The sequence below is a fragment of the Sitophilus oryzae genome, unplaced genomic scaffold (assembly GCF_002938485.1).
Source record: "Sitophilus oryzae breed Bouriz unplaced genomic scaffold, Soryzae_2.0 scaffold_247_pilon_pilon, whole genome shotgun sequence".
Lineage (NCBI taxonomy): Eukaryota > Metazoa > Arthropoda > Insecta > Coleoptera > Curculionidae > Sitophilus > Sitophilus oryzae.
This window is the reverse complement of record NW_022146804.1, coordinates 148,503-168,041: the sequence shown is the minus strand read 5'-3', so window position 1 is coordinate 168,041 and position 19,539 is coordinate 148,503. Positions and strand designations below refer to the sequence as shown.

The 19,539-nt window shown below is 31.7% G+C and overlaps 2 protein-coding genes across 2 annotated transcripts in view; one reads left to right on the top strand and one right to left on the bottom strand.

The window, feature by feature from the left end:
• Positions 1–5,966, top strand: part of LOC115884414 (out at first protein) — a 241,385-nt gene extending 235,419 nt beyond the window's left edge. The window contains exon 4 of the mRNA XM_030902975.1: positions 5,224–5,966. Coding sequence (XP_030758835.1) covers positions 5,224–5,537 — 314 coding nt within the window. The 3' untranslated portion in view covers positions 5,538–5,966. The remainder of the gene's footprint in view (positions 1–5,223) is intronic.
• The window catches only part of LOC115884415 (protein Flattop homolog), a 169,435-nt gene that overhangs the window by 140,626 nt on the left and 9,270 nt on the right, over positions 1–19,539 (bottom strand). The gene's annotated exons all lie outside the window — the stretch shown is intronic.

Genomic DNA, 19,539 nt, shown 5'->3' with positions numbered 1-19,539 from the left:
TTAGATTTAAGCTGAAATAATGAAAAATTGAATTGTAATAATCCAAGCAGCAAATTTCTCCTTCTATATAAATTTAAATGCGTAATATCAACGGCTCTGTTAAATCCAAATCCCCTAACGGCTCTGTTATCTCCAGACAGAAGTCCTCTCCCTCATAGACTTATCGAAATGACCCGACATCGCAAGTTAAATTCGAAGTCTTCTCTCCAACGTAATCCAGCCCTTGTCTGACGGAACCAGCCCTATATTCGCCATTATATTCGGGATTTAGATGAAGCCCTTTAGATGTGTTTTCGATTATAAAGCGAGGGGAAATCCCGCTTTATTTCAGGGAGATGTACGGTTGTTTAAAATTTGCGCGATAGAGCTAAATCCGTCTGGAGGAGGCTTGGGGAGGATGGAGAATTTAGGAAATAATAATTGTAATTTACAGAAAAAAAAACACTTATTAGGTTTAAACAACTTATTAGGTTACTATTAACTTATTAGTTTAGTAATCTACTATCGGTTAAATAAAGAAAAATATTTTTAATATCAGTAATGGCTAGTTATGTGATACGGGAAATAACATTTTACTAATAGAAAATAATTTCTGGAAATATTTTCCAGACGTATTTCTCCAAATAAGTAGAGGGAGAATTATTTTATATTTGAGTAGAGGGAGATGGCCGATTCTACGCCAGGATCAAGGATCAGGCGCACTGCGCATGCGCGTAAATCAGCTAGGAACATGTAAAATACGCTAATAAACAAGAATAAACAGGTTTGAACCGCTTTGAACAGCTTTAAAACAGAAATAAAGGGTATGAACAAAAAATGAACAGGTCTGTTGTTTTAAACTAAAAAGCGGTTCAAAGCTGTTCAAAAACTGTTCAAAGCGGTTCAAACCTGTTTATTCTTGTTTATTAGTGTATTTTACATGTTCCTAGCTGATTTACGCGCATGCGCAGTGCGCCTGATCCTTGATCCTGACGTAGAATCGGCCATCTCCCTCTACTCAAATATAAAATAATTTCCCGTAAAAAATAATAAAAATTAAAAGAAAAATAAAGGGTGGGCGCTTAGTACAGGGTGCCTCATTTTTGTGTGTTTTGCAGGGTGTGTGCAACGTGCCAACAGTGTGAAACTAAAGATACCACACTTATTGCTACAAGCTGTCAATCTTGAAATATGATCCAAACTTATGTTTTTTTTTAATTACCCTGTATATTATATTTTTATTTTATCAGCCTTATTTGAATTATTTCTATATTTATACATACTTTACCGGGTGCGTCTTAAAAATGGCTCACCCCTATACCTTTTTTATTTTTTCACATATCAAAACGACATTTGGTATTTTAGTATATGACTTAAATTAGAATTGATTGACATATTCAATTGTGTTTGCTCGCTTCCTGTTTCACCAGAAATGACGAGAACTTTTGATTTTTAAATGAATAGAATGACACGTCATCTGTCAACTTTTGACATTCTTGCTTAAAAGAATCGTACTTTAAATTTCAATCTAGAGTGCCATGGCTGTGTTAAAAACACTAATTTTTAATCAAGGAACCTTGAAAAATAGATTTTATCGTCTAATGTTTTTCGTGTCTTGTCCTGGCCGGTTAAAAGATGCCCAAATAGTATTTTTAAACATATCTCAATTTTTTCTAATGGAACGAGTGTGGCTCATTAGCATACTTGGAAAAGCATTTTTTACGAATAATTTGTTACATGTATATGACATATGTATGCTATGTTATTTTATTCAAAATATTCTCTTTCAAATGAAATAGATAAAAAATTTCAAAAGTGTTATTTAAAAATCAAAAATTGTAGTAATTTCCGGTGAAACAGGAAGTGACCGAAAATAATTGAATATGTCAATCAATCCTAATTTATGTCATATAATAACATACCAAATCTCGTTTTTTTATATGAAAAAATAAAAAAATTATAGTGGTGATCCACTTTTGAGACGCACCCGGTATATATTGTTGTTCATCTCTATAAAACTATTTTTGATACGCGCCCGGGTATATCTTTTTTTCTTCATCTCTATAAAACTCTTCTACCAACTAGTAGATATCGTCCAATTGCTGCCAAAAGTCACTAACTAACATTTTTCCGAACAACCAAATTCAATCACTAACTATGTTTTGAATCGGAGAATCGATTGCAAAAGTCATTAACTACGATTTCTGACTATTTATGTTTTATTTTAATACCGAATAGTTACTAACTATAACATCTTTATGCAATGCAATTCATCTTTAGACGCATTTTTCTCGGAAGTAGTAAAATGTAAGTTAGTGACTTTTGGCAGCAATGGGACGATATAGACTAGGAATTTTGGTGGTCCACCTTCAGAAAAAATAGCATCACTGATTTTTTTACCACACTGAATCTAACATTTGTTTAAACAAATTCAAATATTACAAAAACTATTAATTTTAGGTACATAACATTATATATGTCGCTGTAAATGTCCGAAATTCGAGTTGGTTAGCGTGGTTATTTGGGGGTGTTAATTCTTGGTAAAGCGGGTTTAGCGCGCTTATCTTAGGTTTTACCGCGCTTATCCTAGGTTTTACCGCATTTCGGACATTTACAGTAACGTATATAAAAAAAATATAGAATTTTACGCAGAACCTAAAAATAAAATAAAAAATGGGGTATTGGATTTAAAGAAATATGTATTATATCCGCCACACTTTTTTGAAGCACCCTGTATAATAAATAATAATTTTAAAACATGTATGTTAACCTTCCCTATAATTTTTATATTTAACATTTTGTTGTAAACCTCGAAACAAATAACAAACGAGATAATACGCTTTACTCTATCGTTAACTCACCCTGTACTCAGAGATTTAAGCTTTATTCAGAACCTCACAATTAGTGGAATAAATTAGTGGTTTTAATTAGTGTAGAAGTTTGTTCCTTTAATTTCAATGTAAGCATTCAGAACGTCAAAATTAATGGTAGACATTTTCAATTAGTAGAAAAAGTTATCAAACTTTTAACTTTTCCACTAATTATCCTTCAAAATTTGCGAGAAATGTATTTTTGGCCTTTGATTATTTTCCGTCAAGAGAAATTGTGGTTAGAAATCAAAAGTGGATTGTTTTATAAGCTAAATATTAGGCTTTATCTTGACTTTATCTATACAGGGTTGTTCACCACATACGACACGGAGTATTGTAGCTAAATGATTAGATTTTTACAAATTGTAAGTTTTGGGTTCGTTGAACGACTATTAGAGCTACAATTTAAAAATATTTTTACAAGATACAGAGTGTCCCAAATAAATAAAAAATATCAAAGTTGTATTTTTTTTAAATGGAACACCCTGTATATTATTGCATTTTTAGTTTCTACGATTAAAATAAAGGTAAATTTGATTAAGGTTTATTACACTTAAACCTTACCGTTTTTGAAATATTTTCAATTTTGTGAAATTGCAGTAAAAATTTTAAGGCCTAATTTCTCCAAGGGTATTAAAGTTTTTAATACTAAATATTTACTGAAGTCTATTTATTGATCATAAGTTATTGTGTTGCAATAATAAAAATAATACTACCTCATACAGAGTGTTTAAAAATTTGTTTTAAATTATTTCTAGATTTAAGCGGCAATAACTTGTTTAATTTAAACGGAACGCCCTGTGTATTTTAGGAGAATTAGATGCACAATTTAATTGTCTATCAAATTGTATTATACCACTTTTTACCTATCCCTTCAAGTTTTTGTAGAAAATGCATTTTCTTATAATTTAGACCTCATTTATCAATATACCCATGGAATATTGACATTTTAGATTGTTTTTAAAGCAACAATTGTGCAAAATGTACACGCTAATTATTATATTACTAGCTCATTTGTATGCAAAAAGAAAACTATTTAAATCTTTATAAAAGAGTATACCATTAATTAAATATACCACCATTATTTTCGCCCAAATACTAATTAATTATATACTTAATTATGTTCGTTAATAAATTATTCTAAATAAATGTAGATTTGAATCAGAAATCAATATAATAATAAGTTATGAAAATGAATGTCTCTGTTGTTATAAATAAGCATTTGTCAAAAAATGAAATATCGTTTTTAAGGTGTTTTTTTACCACACTGTCTAATACACATACAAAATTCAGTTTTTTAGTATCTGGATCAATTATTATTAATCAACGCAAACAGTCAATTAATGTAGTTTGAATACTGGAATCATATTAATTGGTCCTCTTTAACAAATATTTAAACAGTTTTTTTTTATTTTTAATGAAATAAACAAACTCTATCGACAATATTAGTATCTGTACTCTTTAAAAATTTGGTACATCTTTAAATACAATTTAAAATGTTAGTATTACATGGGTATATTGATAAATGAGTTTTAAATTACAAGAAAATGCATTTTCTACGGAAACTTGAAGTGATAGGTAAGAAATGGTATAATACAATTTGATAGACAATTAAACTGTGCATCTGATACTCATAAAATACACAGGGTGTTCCATTTAAATTAAACAAATTATTGCCGTTTAAAGCTAGTAATTATTTAAAATAAAATTTTAGACACTCTGTATAAGGTAGTATAATTTTTATTATTGCAACACAATAACTGATCAATAAATAAACTTCAGTAAATATTTAGTATTAAAAACCCTTGGATACCCTTGGAGAAATGAAGCCTTAAAATTTTGACTGCAATTTCACAAAATTGAAAATATTTCAAAAACGGGAAGGTTTAAGTGTAATAAACCTTAATCAGATTTACCTTTATTTTAAGTGTAGAAATTAAAAATGCAATAATATACAGGGTGTTCCATTTAAAAAAATACAACTTTGACATTTTTTATTTATTTGGGACACTCTGTATCTTGTAAAAATATTTTTAAATTGTAGCTCTAATAGTCCTTCAACGAACCCAAAACTTACAATTTGTAAAAATCTAATCCTTTAGCTACAATAATCCGTGTCGTATGTGGTGAACAACCCTGTAGATATAACTGACTAACGCCAAGCTGTTGTTAGGATATTCTATTAAATTTAATTGTGTTTTTTAAATATTGTGAATGATCGTAAATTAAAAAGTATAAAGTATAAATTAAAACCACTAATTTATTCCACTAATTGCTCGGTTCTGAATGAAGCTTTAGTGGCAAAAGGCCCAGGCTATTTCCAAGATGAGTTGCTGTTATTACAAAAAATTACAACTGGCCTTTTTTGTTACAGCTATACAAACCACGTCATACCTTCCAGCCCTAAAGAGATTCCCCACCACCCCCGACTACATCAACAACGACATCCCCTACGAGCTCCCCGTGGGTATAGCCAACTGCACCAACATGAAGAACATGTGGACGCCCTGCCTGTGCCACCTCGAGCAGTGCATAGGTTGGTACCCTTGCGAGCTCAAGTACTGCAAGAGCAAAGGCTCGGCGAAGAACTCCGTAACCAGCTACCGGTGCGGGATAAAGACTTGCAAAGTGTGTCACCTGTTCGTGTACTACATAGCTCAGAAACAGCAATGTCTTTGGGACGAATGACCGTCAAATGGTACTGACTGTTTAGTTTGTGCGCAGATTGGATAACTGTAAGAATAACAGTTGGGAGTCTGTGTAGTTTAAGTTTAGAGTAACAGGAGTAATGCCTTAAATATGTTTTGTAACGTGTAAGTAATATTATAAGTACTTGGACCAATGACAGGAACCTTTGCTGCTATGACACTTCGGTTGTAGATGTATTTTAGTCTAAGTTTCTTTCGGTTTTTCAAAACAATAGGTAGGCAAGTTTTGAGTATTTTAACATCAAAAATATTGCTGGAAAGAAAAGAAAAAAAATCAAATATTTCTAAGCCAAACCTATAATTTTGAAAACTATTTTAATTCGTTTTAAAACAGTAGTTGATATACTGGTTGCGTCTCAAAAATGGGTCACCCCTATAATTTCTTTATAAGGTCAGCAAAAAAAAAGGTTTTTTTTTCACTCAAAATGAGTTATTTCGGTCATAAATGACCTAAATACAAAATATTTTCATGGTGTCTGTCTGTCCGTCTGTCTTTAACACGATAACTCAAAAACCGCTAAACCGATTTTAACCAAATTTGGCACAAAAATACTGTGGCGCCCGAGAATCTGGCCATTAGTTTTTGGTGGGGGTGGGGGGTTGGTAAGGGGGTATGGGAGGGGGTTAAAAATTTTAAAATATCGTAACTCCAAAATTACAGTAGCTAGCAAAACGCGGTTTTCAATGTAAGATTAATTAATAATATTTGCAGCAAAATTTGTAATAACATCGAAATCAGTCAAAGTCGCAGTTTTTGAGATAAAGAAAAAATTGGAAAAATTCCTTTACTTTCAAACTAAAAGAACTGCCTACCAACTTTTTATTAACATATTTTAATATGGGCGGCTACACGTGCCTCCCGACGCCAATTTTTTTTCAGATAAAAAAAACGAGATTTGGTATGTTAGTACGAGCCCTAACAACTATATGTTGGGACAAGGTCTTTTTTGCAATAAAAATAGTAATTTGTTAAAACGACCCAATTTATTTTGTTTATTATTCTAAATTCAAACATTACAATATGATCTAGACAATTTTACTATATTTTTATAACTTTGCAAACAAATCACTTTTGATAAGAGCTTATTTTGCCAAAATCAAGCCAAATTTGCTGACAACTATATATTGGGACAGCACAACAAAAAAATTGTTTAATACGGAGTTAACATCACCTTTCGCCTTAACAACTGCCTGAACTCTTAATGGCATTGTATTTACCAAAGATTGGCACATTTAAGGAGAAAAAGTATCCCAAATTTCCTGCAGTTTTGTCCGCAAATCAAAAATTGTTTGTTGAGGGTGGTTTCTTAAATATTGCTTCATTTTATGCCACACAGTTTCTATAACAATGAGGTCTGGACTACTTGCAGGATAGGATAGAACTTTTATATTATTGTTAGCGAACCAATTTTTATTTGATTTTGTTGAATGGCACGATGCTCCATCTTGTTGAAAAATATAGTCTTCGTTTGGAAACAATTCTTGAGCACTAGGCAAAAGTGAGGTCTCAAGTATATGTTGATATTTTTGGGCGTCAACAGTGCCATCTATAAAATTTAATTTGCCCAAACCTCTTGCTGACATGCAACGCCAAACCATAATCCCCTTAGGAAATTTAACAACCCTCTTTAAGCAATCTTTATGAAAGGCTTCTGCTTTATTTCGTATTATTCTTTTTCGATGATCTCCAACGCAAACGTCAAAGTTAGACTCATCGCTAAATATGACCTTATTCCAATAATTTTGTGTCCACGATAATTTAGATTTTGCCCAATTGTAGCGATTTTTCTTTTGAATTTCTGTCAGTAGCGGTTTTCTTGGCCGAAATAAGAATTTGTATCAACAACTTCAGGTAATTGATTATCCACACAAAATAAAGTTTACCTTGAAAAACCCCAGACCGCATTTATGGATATATTTTCGGCAACATTCTCTTGATATATTTAATCCAGTTACAGTATTCCATTTAACTGTTACTTCGCGAAGAGTACTTCTTCTCGCAGACTTGCAAATTTTTACTAAATTTCGTAAATGTCTCTGAGATACAACTTTTGGCCTTCCCGGACTTTTACCTCTAACGCCTACACTGGCAGATTTGCCGTATTTTTTATTATATTAAAGACCGTGGTTTTTGGAATACTTAAATCATCAGAAATTTTTCGAATTGTTTTTCCCGTACTGTATTCATGAATGATAATTTCGCGTAGTTTTTGATTTGTAGCTTTTCCACGGACCATTACTTTGGATTAAATTAACAAAATTGAAAATTAAAATTACTTACAGTAAGTCTCACTACTCAAAGTATCGAGTCACTTACAAGCTGTCAATGCTGAAGTAAACAGTTTGCGACATTTGTGACGTTTATAGTAAAGCCGCCTATGATATTAATTATTTAAATATAATTGTCCCAACATTTAGTTGTCAGGCAAATTTGTCCTTTTATGAACAAAATCCGCTACTGTAAATATGGATTGATTTACAAATTCATAAAAATATTGTCAAGTTGTTTACGATATATGGCTATGTTTATATTTAAAAAATTAAACATATATTTTTCAGTCATTTTGAAAAACCAGGGCAATAATTCCAAAATATGACCTTGTCCCAACATATAGTTGTTAGGGCTCGTATATGACATAAATTAGGATAATTGACGTATTCAATTGTTTTCGGTCACTTCCTGTTTAACCGGAAATGACTACAACTTTTCATTTTTAAATAGCATCCTCGGTATATTTTACTTTATTATAGGAAATGACACTTTGAATAGAATGACATATCATATGTCAAATGTCAACTTTTAACATTTTCGCATATGGTTTATTTGAAATTTTCACATTATGTGGTTCATAACGACAATTTGACTCGAAATATCAAGTGTGTGGTACCAAATTATTCATAAAAAAGATGCTTTTTCCAAATATGCTAATGAGCCACCCTTGTTCCATTTGATAAAATTAAGATATGATTAAAAATACGATTTAGGCATTTTTTAACCCACCAGGACAAGACACGGTAAACATTAAAAGATCAAAACTTTCTTCCAAGGATCATTGATTAAAAATTAGTGTTTTTAACACAGCCATGGCACTCTAGATTAAAATTTAAAATAAGATTTGTTTTTTAACCGAAAATGTCAAAAGTCAAATCATATGTCATTCTATTCAAAGTGTCATTTTCTATCAAATAAAGTAAAAATATACCGAAGGTGCCATTTAAAAATCAAAAATTCTAGTAATTTCCGGTGAAACAGGAAGCGACCGAAAAACAATTCAATACATCAATCAATCCTAATTTATGTCATATACTAACATACCAAATCACTTTTTTTTTACCTGAAAAAATAAGAAAATTATAGGGGTGAGCCACTTTCGAGACGCACCCGGTATAGACTTCGATTCTTTTTGTAATTCTGTGATGATCAAGTATAATTCCAAGTTGGGTCTCTGAAACAGACATTACTTATGCATTTTATCTTAAATTACTATTTTCATTTTATTTATTTTTTTCCAAGTCTGAGTTATGTAGTTCGCTAGAATTGTGGCTGTGACAAAAACAAAGTGTAACAACGCGATCAGATAGAGCAAAATAATAAAACTAAAATACAAAAAATATCTAATAATATAAAGATGTAAAAGCAAAATAGATGTTGCATAAATACTTCATGTAAATATTAATTAAACATTATTTCTAGAAACAAAAAAAACATTTGTACTGTAAAGAGATTTTTTCTACTTCGAGTAAATTCTATTGGTATAGGGTAACTAGATTTTTTAGAACTTAAAAATAGGTACTTCACAAAATGTTAATCGTCACCATTTAAACATAATATTTTGTTAGCTATAGAAAAAAATATCTGTTTTTTATTATAGCTTAAAAACCTGTTTTATATAATTTATAATAATAAGAGATAGAAGTAATCAATTCAAAATAATTTAAGAAAAATAGAGCAGCTTTAAAGAAAATGTGTCTCATAATTGCTTGAATTGTGAGTAACAGTTGCCTAACTCCTGGTTTATTTCCTTTTTCTATCAAATTCATCAATTGAATTTCCCTTTCGGCCTCTTTCGAGAAAAACAAGTCCAAAGGCCACAAGCTAGGACGAATCAAAAAAACGAATCGATCTGGGAAATAGAAAACATTCGGGAAATACCGGGAACGTACACACGAAATTGAAAACAATGTTAGAGCTCTCTGCGAAAGCAAATACGAATCAAGGGTTCAAAAAGGTTCGAGTTTTTTATTCGTTCTTTTATAGAGAAAATGAAAAACATTGAAAACATTGTCCTGTATTGATGAATTTGAATAGAGCTGGGATCGAAAATGTGTTTGTCAGAGTGTGTTTTGCTTTGATCTGGAAACGAGATTGTTGCTTAAGTAAAATTACATAATATACAAGGTGAAATTTTTTAGTGGTTTAACTTATTTAAGAGTTCAAAGAAAAAATATTAAAATGTATATTATTCTTTACTGCTTATGTAAATATTTTTTTAGATTTTTGCTTAATAATAATCTGGTTATTTTTGGTAGAAATTATGACAATAATGCTTAAAAAATCTTAAAAATATGTATAGATGTGAAGATTTTAATTTCTGTAACATTTGCATAATATGTGTATTAATAGATCGAATATCTTTTGTTCCTTGAAACAGTCTTACTTCGCACTTAGAGCTTTACTTATTATAAAATATATCCGAATTTAAGATGAACTTGTATAATATAAATTGATAAAATATTTTGATTTATAGAGTAAAAAATATTTTAATTTTTTATACAGGTGTCTTGTAAAATAATTAATATACAGGGTGGTCCGAACTGTATTCCGGCAACTTCGGCAGCATATTCTGCAGATAAAAATAAATAAAAAAGTATTTTAGGACATACATTTATACGAACTTTTTTACTTATTTTTATCAGCAGAATATGCTGTCGAAGTTTCAGGAATACAGTTCGGACCACCCTGTATTTTGACTTTCATTTCAGAAAAAAAATTCTCAGGTTAAATAAACACCTTTAAAAAGATACAAACGTACATATTTCTCAGTAAAAACACGAATAAGATTGATTTTATTATTTCAATAACTTTATTATCCTCTTTTGATATATTTTTATACTAATAAAATCATAGACTTAAAATAAAATATAGACTGAGCATCTCATTCATAAATAGCTGGAACATGCGGTCAGACAATGTCTTGTTATTGTTGTGTTATTGTTTTAGGTTATAACGAGTGCGACACGAGCGATAGACAGGTTGTCTCTGTCGTAACGGTCGTTCCCTGACGACTCTGCCGAGAAACACAACACTGTCTTTCGTTTCTCAAGTACACCTGAACTCTCCGTATCATAGCCGGGTAATTTTTTTATTTTAATGAAGCTAATAATTAAAAAATTATTAAATTATTATTATAATTAAAATTTTATTTATTATAATTAAAATATTAAAAAAATATATCGTATTTAAACTTTTTTATATTTTATTAAGATTTAGGACAGTTAGAAAAAACGTCTTAGAATCCAAAAAGGATAAAAATAATAAAATACACGTTATATGTAGAAGAAATTTTATAATCGAAATTACGTAATTTTTGAAATTAATAATAAATTATTAATTTTAGTCAAACATTTACAACCCCTAATATTAATCAAAACAGGATCTATTCTACAGATATAATAGAATCGGCGACAGGGAGAGAAAAAAAATATGATTGATGTAATTTTTTTTCTGGTTAAGTGATGTCTTATTATGTAAATTAGAGAAAACATAAATCTGTTCCATTAAAGCAAGGAAGGTGATAGGAAGTGGATAAAATGAAAACTACATTTATTTAACTCGGTACTGTCTTTATTATACCGGGTGCGTCCCAAAAGTGGCTCATCCCCATAATTTTTTTATATTTTCAAATAAAAAAAACAAGATTTAGTATGTTAGTATACGACATAAATTAGGATTGATTGACGCATTCAATTGTTTTTGGTCACTTCCTGTTTCACCGGAAATGACTATAACTTTTAATTTTTAAACGCCACCCTCGCTATATTTCTACTTTATTTGATAGAAAATGACACTCTGAATAGAATGACATATCATATGTCAACTTTTGACATTTTCGCATATGGTTTAATTGTAATTGTAACACGCGGTTCATAACGACAATTTAACTCGAAATACCAAGTGTGTGGTATCAATATATTCATAAAAAAATGCTTTTTCCAAATATGCTAATGAGTCACCCTTGTTCCATTTGAAAAAATTGACATATGTATGATTAAAAATACGATTTGTACATCTTTTAACCGGCCTAGACAAGACACGAAACCCATTAGACGATCAAAACTATTTTTTCAAGGCTCCTTGATTAAAACTTAGTGTTTTTAACAACACCATGGCACCCTGGATTGAAATTTAAAATACGATTTATTTTTAAGCGACAATATCAAAAGTTGACATATGATATGTCATTCTATTCAGAGTATCATTTTTTATCGAATAAAGTAGCAATATAAAAATATAAAGGAAAAAAAATAAAAAAGTTATAGGGGTGAGCCACTTTTGAGACGATCCGGTATAATATCATTTTAAAATTCTTGTATGTTATTTTAGATTCTGAAGATAATTTTAGAATAAACCGGAATATATTTTTAATAAAAACATTATTAATTATTAACTAATTATTATAATTATGATTTTGTTACAGTGTAAGTAAGTAAATAATGTAATGTAAGAGAAAAAATTCAGATTTTACATTTTACTAAAATATTATCTAAATAAGCGCCTTTCTACAACAACGCCACTGACTCCCAATGGGTAAATTGAGAGTTGCCTACCAGTCGAGAGTCGTTTCAAGACTTAAATGGATTATTTAAGTCAAATTTCTTGCAAATTTGGCACTGGCGAACCATATTTTATAGCTCTTGAACAGAAAAAGTCAATAAAATAAACACTTAAGGACTACAAGCTAAGAAAATGCGTTAATACAGCCGGGGAGATAGCGGCAACAAAGCTTTACCGCACACGTGCGACGCGTACTACAAGGTAATAAATGAATGAATAAGCTCCCTCGCCTCTAATCGGTGTTGTCATATTGTAAAGAACTTATCCTTTTTCAACAGTGTCCGACTTATAATTTAGTAGTATGAGGACTGTTTAATAGATCTATGGAATATTAAAACCTACTTTATTAAACTGTAGTATTAATATCTCAATATATGTGTATAACAAGAAAAATAATATTGATAATATTAAAGACGTGACAACATAGGCTGGATGAGGAATACTCGACTGTACCCAGAAGTAAACATGTGTACAAAAAAGACTGTTTGACCGCGTTGAGATGTAAATAGTGTAGTCTATATTTTATTTTAAGTCTATGAATAAAATACTAATTAAAATAATTCACACAAGACATCAAAAGAAGTCAAAAGTATATGTATCTATTTAATAGACATCTAGCATTTGAATCTTGCTCAAAATAATATCTGTAATATGTTTCAATATAATTTCTAAAAATGCACTTTTTTATTAAACGTAAATCATAGTAGGTATAGAGATAATATTTCAGTCCAAACTTTACTATGCATATTTCTGAAATCCTTGACAATGTCATTGACAAGTAATGAAAGTTTTTAAAGTCCTTGGGAAGCATTAAAACAACTATATTAAAAAATATACATTTTTCAAGTAGGAAAAGAATGATTTTAAAAGCTTCATTTTGAAAAACTTCGCCCATAGAGTATAGTTAGAATTGAAATGATATTTATATGCCTAACAAGATGTCGTTTTTATTTAATCATATAGAGTGTAAATAAACCGTGGAAATGGTAAAAATTTCAAAACAGAACCCATCTTCATTTTTAATATAAATTTCTATGATTAGGGGATGCTTTATGTAAGGTAGCGGATGAAATAATAATAATTGTTATGGTAGATCTATATTTTGCGACAGTCAATCATAAATATCATATAAGTATTGTATTTCCTGCTTTTATGATTATTCAAATGAATGAAGAAATATTGTAAATAGGAACTAATAAAATTGATATTTTAATAGAAAAAATGTGTTTTTTCTTTATTTCCTTCCCCATAAGAATAATTTTATATTTAAATGTGAATAAAGCACATCAAATTAGACAAGATTGAGTATATTCTCAAGCACTGTGTCAAAGCTTGATCTCATGTAAAAAATTCACAGATTTTGCAACATGCGCAACCATCAAAGGCGTATTGAAAATACCAGACACAAGTCGGCCTTTGTCGGCAATCACCTGTTTTTTTACATTTTATATTAACTTGTGACGTCGTTTGGAAGAGCTCAATAGAAATATAAAAGAACTAAACCTTGTTTGGAAAGCAATTTGACATTCGTGACGTCAGCATATTCACAAATATATTCCAGATACGTATAGTGAACAAGTGAACCGTTCGCAACGTTAAATAATTTTGATATTTGATTTTTATCGTTATGGCTTTTTGTAAAAGTGAAGAATTTAGTAAGGAAAATGTAGTATTAATGGTGTAGATAAATGTGTGCGGATTCGTGAATGGTCACGATCACGGTCACGACACTATGACGGGCTCCTATCCACGTAGGATCCCGAAATATGCAAAAAGTTTAGATTAAGTTTAGAAATTAAAAAAAGTTTTTTTAATTTCACTCAAAATGCGTTATTTGGGTCATAAATGACCTAAATACAAAATATTTTCATGGTGTCTGTCTGTCTGTCAGTCTGTAACACGATAACTCAAAAACCGCTGAACCGATTTTAACCAAATTTGGCACAAAATACTGTGGCACCCGAGAATCTGGCCATTAGTTTTTGGTGCAGGTGGGGGGTTGGTAAGGGGGTATGGGAGGGGGTTAAAAATTTTTAAAAATTGTAACTCCAAAATTACAGTAGCTAGCGAAACGGGGTTTTCAAATTAAGATTAGGAATAATATTTGCAACAAAATTTGTAATAACATCAAAATCAGTCAAAGTCGCAGTTTTTGAGATATTAACATATTTTAGAATGGGCGTCTATACGTGCCTCCCGGCGCCAATTTTTATTAATGCAAAACCAACTAAAACCTAATTCTAATCTAACCTAAACTCACTCCCTCTTTTGCATATTTCGGGCTATTACCTGGGTATTCCTAGGTTTAACCAATATTCGAACTCAAGGTGTAAATTTATGGATGGCCCATAAATTTAAATTCGCCGTACAAAAAAAAATGCTTTTCGCCAATATTCACAATTAAAATTAAAAGTTATAAATCAAAATATTTTTTTATAGAAATGATGGAATAAGGGTGAACGGGGTGCCGGTAGACCAAGAAGATACTTGGAATGTAAGTGTTAATTTATACTCGAATTGAGTTGCCTCACAGTACAGGCATATATTTTGAACCCCTACCGTGCATAGTTACAGTAGATAAAAATAAATTAAAATATAGTTAGCTCCAACGATAATTTAGTTTGCAGCTTCTTTTCATCATACCTAATAAAAAACCGTCACAACCACTACTCATAGTATGTACCTACAGTGGTGGCCAAAAGTATGGAAACTTTTATAATTTGTCATTTATGCTGAGAAATTAAAATATGAAATAAAACGAATTATATAATCGTGACCTACAAATAATTTCCTACAAAACCTAATACATTTAAATAAAAAATTACAGCTATCAAAAAATATATAAAAAATTATGAATATTTTCTTGGTCAAAAGTATGGAAACTTAAGAAGAATGTTTATTAAAATTCAAGATAATATAAAAATTACTAATATGTAGTGGAATATCCCTTTGAATTAATTACTTCTCTACATCTTCGTGGCATCGAATCGGTCAATCTCGTACAATCTTTACTGGAAATGGCCGCCCATTCAGTTTTTAGCACTTCCCATAATTCATTTTTATTTGAAATAGAATGGCTTCGAATTTTGCTATCCAAATGGTCCCATAAATTTTCTATGGGGTTAAGATCCAGAGACTGTGAGGGCCAATCCATTAGTGGAACATTATGTTCATTTAACCAATTTTGAACAAACCGAGATTTGTGCTTGGGATCATTGTCTTGCTGGCAACCATCTGAGTGGCATTTCTTCATCAGCATGAGGCAGCATATTATTCTCCAATATGTCTTTGTACAAAAAACGGTCCATTATCCCATCAATTTTAACAAGAGGACCAACACCTGAGCGATAAAAACACCCCCATACCATTGTACTCCCACCCCTATGTTTTACTGTGGGCGTCTGGTATTTATGGCTGTACCGTATACCTTTTGGTCTTCGGACATAACGTCTCCCGTCACTACCAGTTGAAACTTGCTTTCGTCGCTAAACAGTACAGTATTCCATTTCTGATAAGACCAGGTGAGATGATCTTGAGCAAATTTAAAGCGGGCCATCCTATTTTTCTTTGGTATTAGTGATTTCTTCACCGCAACTCTTCCAAAAAGTCCCATGTCATCCAACCTTCTTCTCACCGTGCGTGCGGACACCGATATTCCCCTTTCACCCATTTCTCGAGAAATGTCTGTGGATGTTTTTTTGGATCTCCCATTGATATTCTCTTCATTACTTTCATTGTCCTGTTGCACAACTTTCTTGGTCTTCCTGACTAAAAGCTGTTGAAACGTTCCCTGTTTTATTAAATTTACGAATTATTTTCGAAACGGTGCCTTTTAAAATGTTTAAATTTTTACTTATTTGAATTTGTTTATAACCGCTCTTGTAAAATTCAACTATTTTATTTTTTAAATCCGTAGAGAAATATTTAGACTTGGTCATAATGTTTATATTTATCTGAAGCAAATCGTACCGTTTATCAGCTTAAACTAAGTAATTTTAATGTATTTATTTATGGTTTCCATACTTTTGGCCACAAGAAATCTATTGTTCTTCTATAAAAACTGCTAAACAGATTTTTTTCGCTGTGTAATTTTTGGAATACTTTTATTTGCTGATAAGCTGTTCATTTATATTCCTGAGAGTTTAAGCATAGCAATATTTTCTGTGATATTTTAAAAAGTAAAAAGTTTCCATACTTTTGGCCACCACTGTATGTATTTTTAAACATCATTATGAAATTTAAGATACATAAGTGCCCATAATATGAGTAGCGGTATTGACGGTTTCACCATAACAGAATTTTTTGTTATGATGAAAATAAGCAGCAAAATATATAAGATAGCGGCCAAATAAAACAAGCTTTCGTTAGCTCGACCGGGCTATCACCTTCCATTTTCCTTCTTCTTCACAATGCAATTCAACAGCAATTTTTAATTTTTAAACAGTTTAAAACACCCACTAGAGATTCCCATCTCCGCTCTATCATCTAATTCTAGGCGCTGTAATTCGGACGGTAAATCAGAACGAATTAGCGAATTAGGCGCCACGGCTAATACGGTTAGCGAAGATATACGAGGCATAAAGCGAATTATGTATTCCTCCCGACGGAAGGAAGAAGGCAGCAACGGCTAATTCCGCTATCTGCCGGTTAATTAACCTGGGCGTAATCTAATTGTAGAGGGGGTATGGAGGGAGGGGGTGGACACATACACGCGCCCACACGTACAATTGGCGCTGTGAATTATTGCTACGCGATAGAGCTTAAAACGGGGGTATCTTGATGTAGTTTAGGGACGGGGGGTTAGGAATTGTGTGTTTTTAAGTGATAAAAGCTTGATTTTCATACATCCGTTGTCCGACGATACGATGATACGATATTAATTTTATTGGTTGTATTTAAAGACTTCGATTTGTCAGAAAATTACGCAGTTTTTAAATTTATCGCATTATCATTCGTTCATTTCCATTACGATTTCGCTGTTTTACTTATAGACTAAGAGCTAGCAACGTTTTCGAGAGAGAATTTTAAGAAAGCCGTTACTTTAATATATCTTTTACTATGCTCTCCTGACTATGAACCGTCTGGCTGCCGGCAGACGTTGCGTTCACTACTGCGCATCACAAATTCGTCCTGTATTTCAGGAACTAAGGAGGCTAGAACAAGCATACCGTGCTGGCAACTGTTACTTTTGGGTTGGTATTTACATGTGTGGAAGTAAATCGCATAGGGATCTTATTAAGTCGGAGTGAGAGAAATGCGACGGTGTGCTGTAGCGGCGTTGCCGGTACGCCTTCCCTGTCAAGGAAAGTAAAATCACGATCGCAAACCGCTTAATTGAAAGACTTTTTTTTGAAAAGATAACTAGATAAATATAACAAGATAAAAGATAACTAGATATAATAACATATGAAATAGAATTATAAGGATATCGTTAGGGTGACCATTTTTTTATAACGAGAAAACGTCAGCAATCGCGATAATTTAAAAACTCAACTTTTTAACACATAACACGCCATAACTTAAGAACCACTTTAGATATTTAAAGCTTTTCTTTTATTTTGAAGATCGGATCTTTTACAATATGTTTAAATAAGAAAAATTCGATAAGGTTGTTCTTTTCCATTCAAAAATTTTAAACAACCCATCCATTTACTTTTAGTGCCTAACAATTTTCAGTAATCGTGTAACTTTTTTATTTATAAAGATTTTCACATACTGTCTGCGAAGAAAATGTAGCAGAAATGTTAAGAAAGTTTCTGAAAAAACTACAATCAATTATTTTAATGGATTTCGAGATATCGATTTTTGGATTCAGAGTTCTAATAACGCGACCACTGTCGAACACCAAAAAAACATGGGGAAAATGACAACGACTCGTTAATAAATAAACAAATAAAGTATCACGAGACTCAATTAAATCGTAAAGCTGAACGCATGATGTACACCTTTCCGTAGAACTTAAGTACTGACAGAGGTTACTGATTGGGTCGATCGGTCGACTAGGACAAATCTGCTATATCCCCTTCCAGGCCTCTTAGCAATGTGCAGAGTTTCTCGGTTTGTTTCATACGTTTGGCAACGTGATTACTGTTCTCTCTTTGTTTAGTACATTATAAACGCATTGCGCTCTTCTTACATACGGAAATCTTGACCCAAGATTAACCTCTGCCAACTTAGTATATGTGTAGCATATTTAGTTTCATAAAAAAGTAGCAAAATAATGTGAAAATCGCATCACTGTATCTCTACTCATAAACGAGAAAGCCTATAAACCACACAAAAATGGGATAACCTGTACAGGGTGGACCATTTTAGTTGTTTCTATAGTAGTAATATATCTAGAAAACCGTGGGAAATTTGATACTGCAGTCTCGGGTTCTTTTTTTGAAAAAAATCACAATGTCCCAAACGGATCGTGGCTATCTTGATCGGTTTCGAAGCTACAGGTGGGATTCTCAAATTTTGTATTTTTTGAAGATGTTCGATAGTTTGTTTATTTCAGCAACTACGCAAAAATAAATTAAACACTCTAAAGGCATTTTTCTGTGTAGAATGCAGTGGAGTAGTCAGACTTTTTTCGAAAAAAATATTTTTAGCCGACCATACCAACAGGTTAACATCGGCAAAAAAAAGTTTTTCTGATTTCACTCAAAATGAGTTATTTGGGTCATAAATGACCTAAATACAAAATATTTTCATGGTGCCTGCCTGTCTGTCCGTCTGTCTGTCTGTCCGTCTGTCTGTCTGTCTGTCCGTCTGTAACACGATAACTCAAAAACCGCTAAAAGCGATTTTAACCAAATTTGGCAGAAAAATATTGAGGCACCCGAGAATCTGGCTATTAGTTTTTGGTGGGGGTGGGGAATTGGTAAGGGGGTATGGGAGGGGGTTAAAAATTTAAAAAAAAAACGTAACTCCAAAATTACATTAGCTAGCGAAACGCGGTTGTCAATTTAAGATTAGAATAATATTTGCAACAAAATTTGTAATAACATCAAAATCAGTCAACGTCGCAGTTTTTGAGATATTCCGTGTTTGTGTAGTCCGTTTTTGAGAAATTCCGTGTGGAGAACTCCAAACTCCCGTCGGACGCGACCCCAGGTGGCGGATAGGGGAAATAACCGCGGACCAAAATTGGAAAAATTCC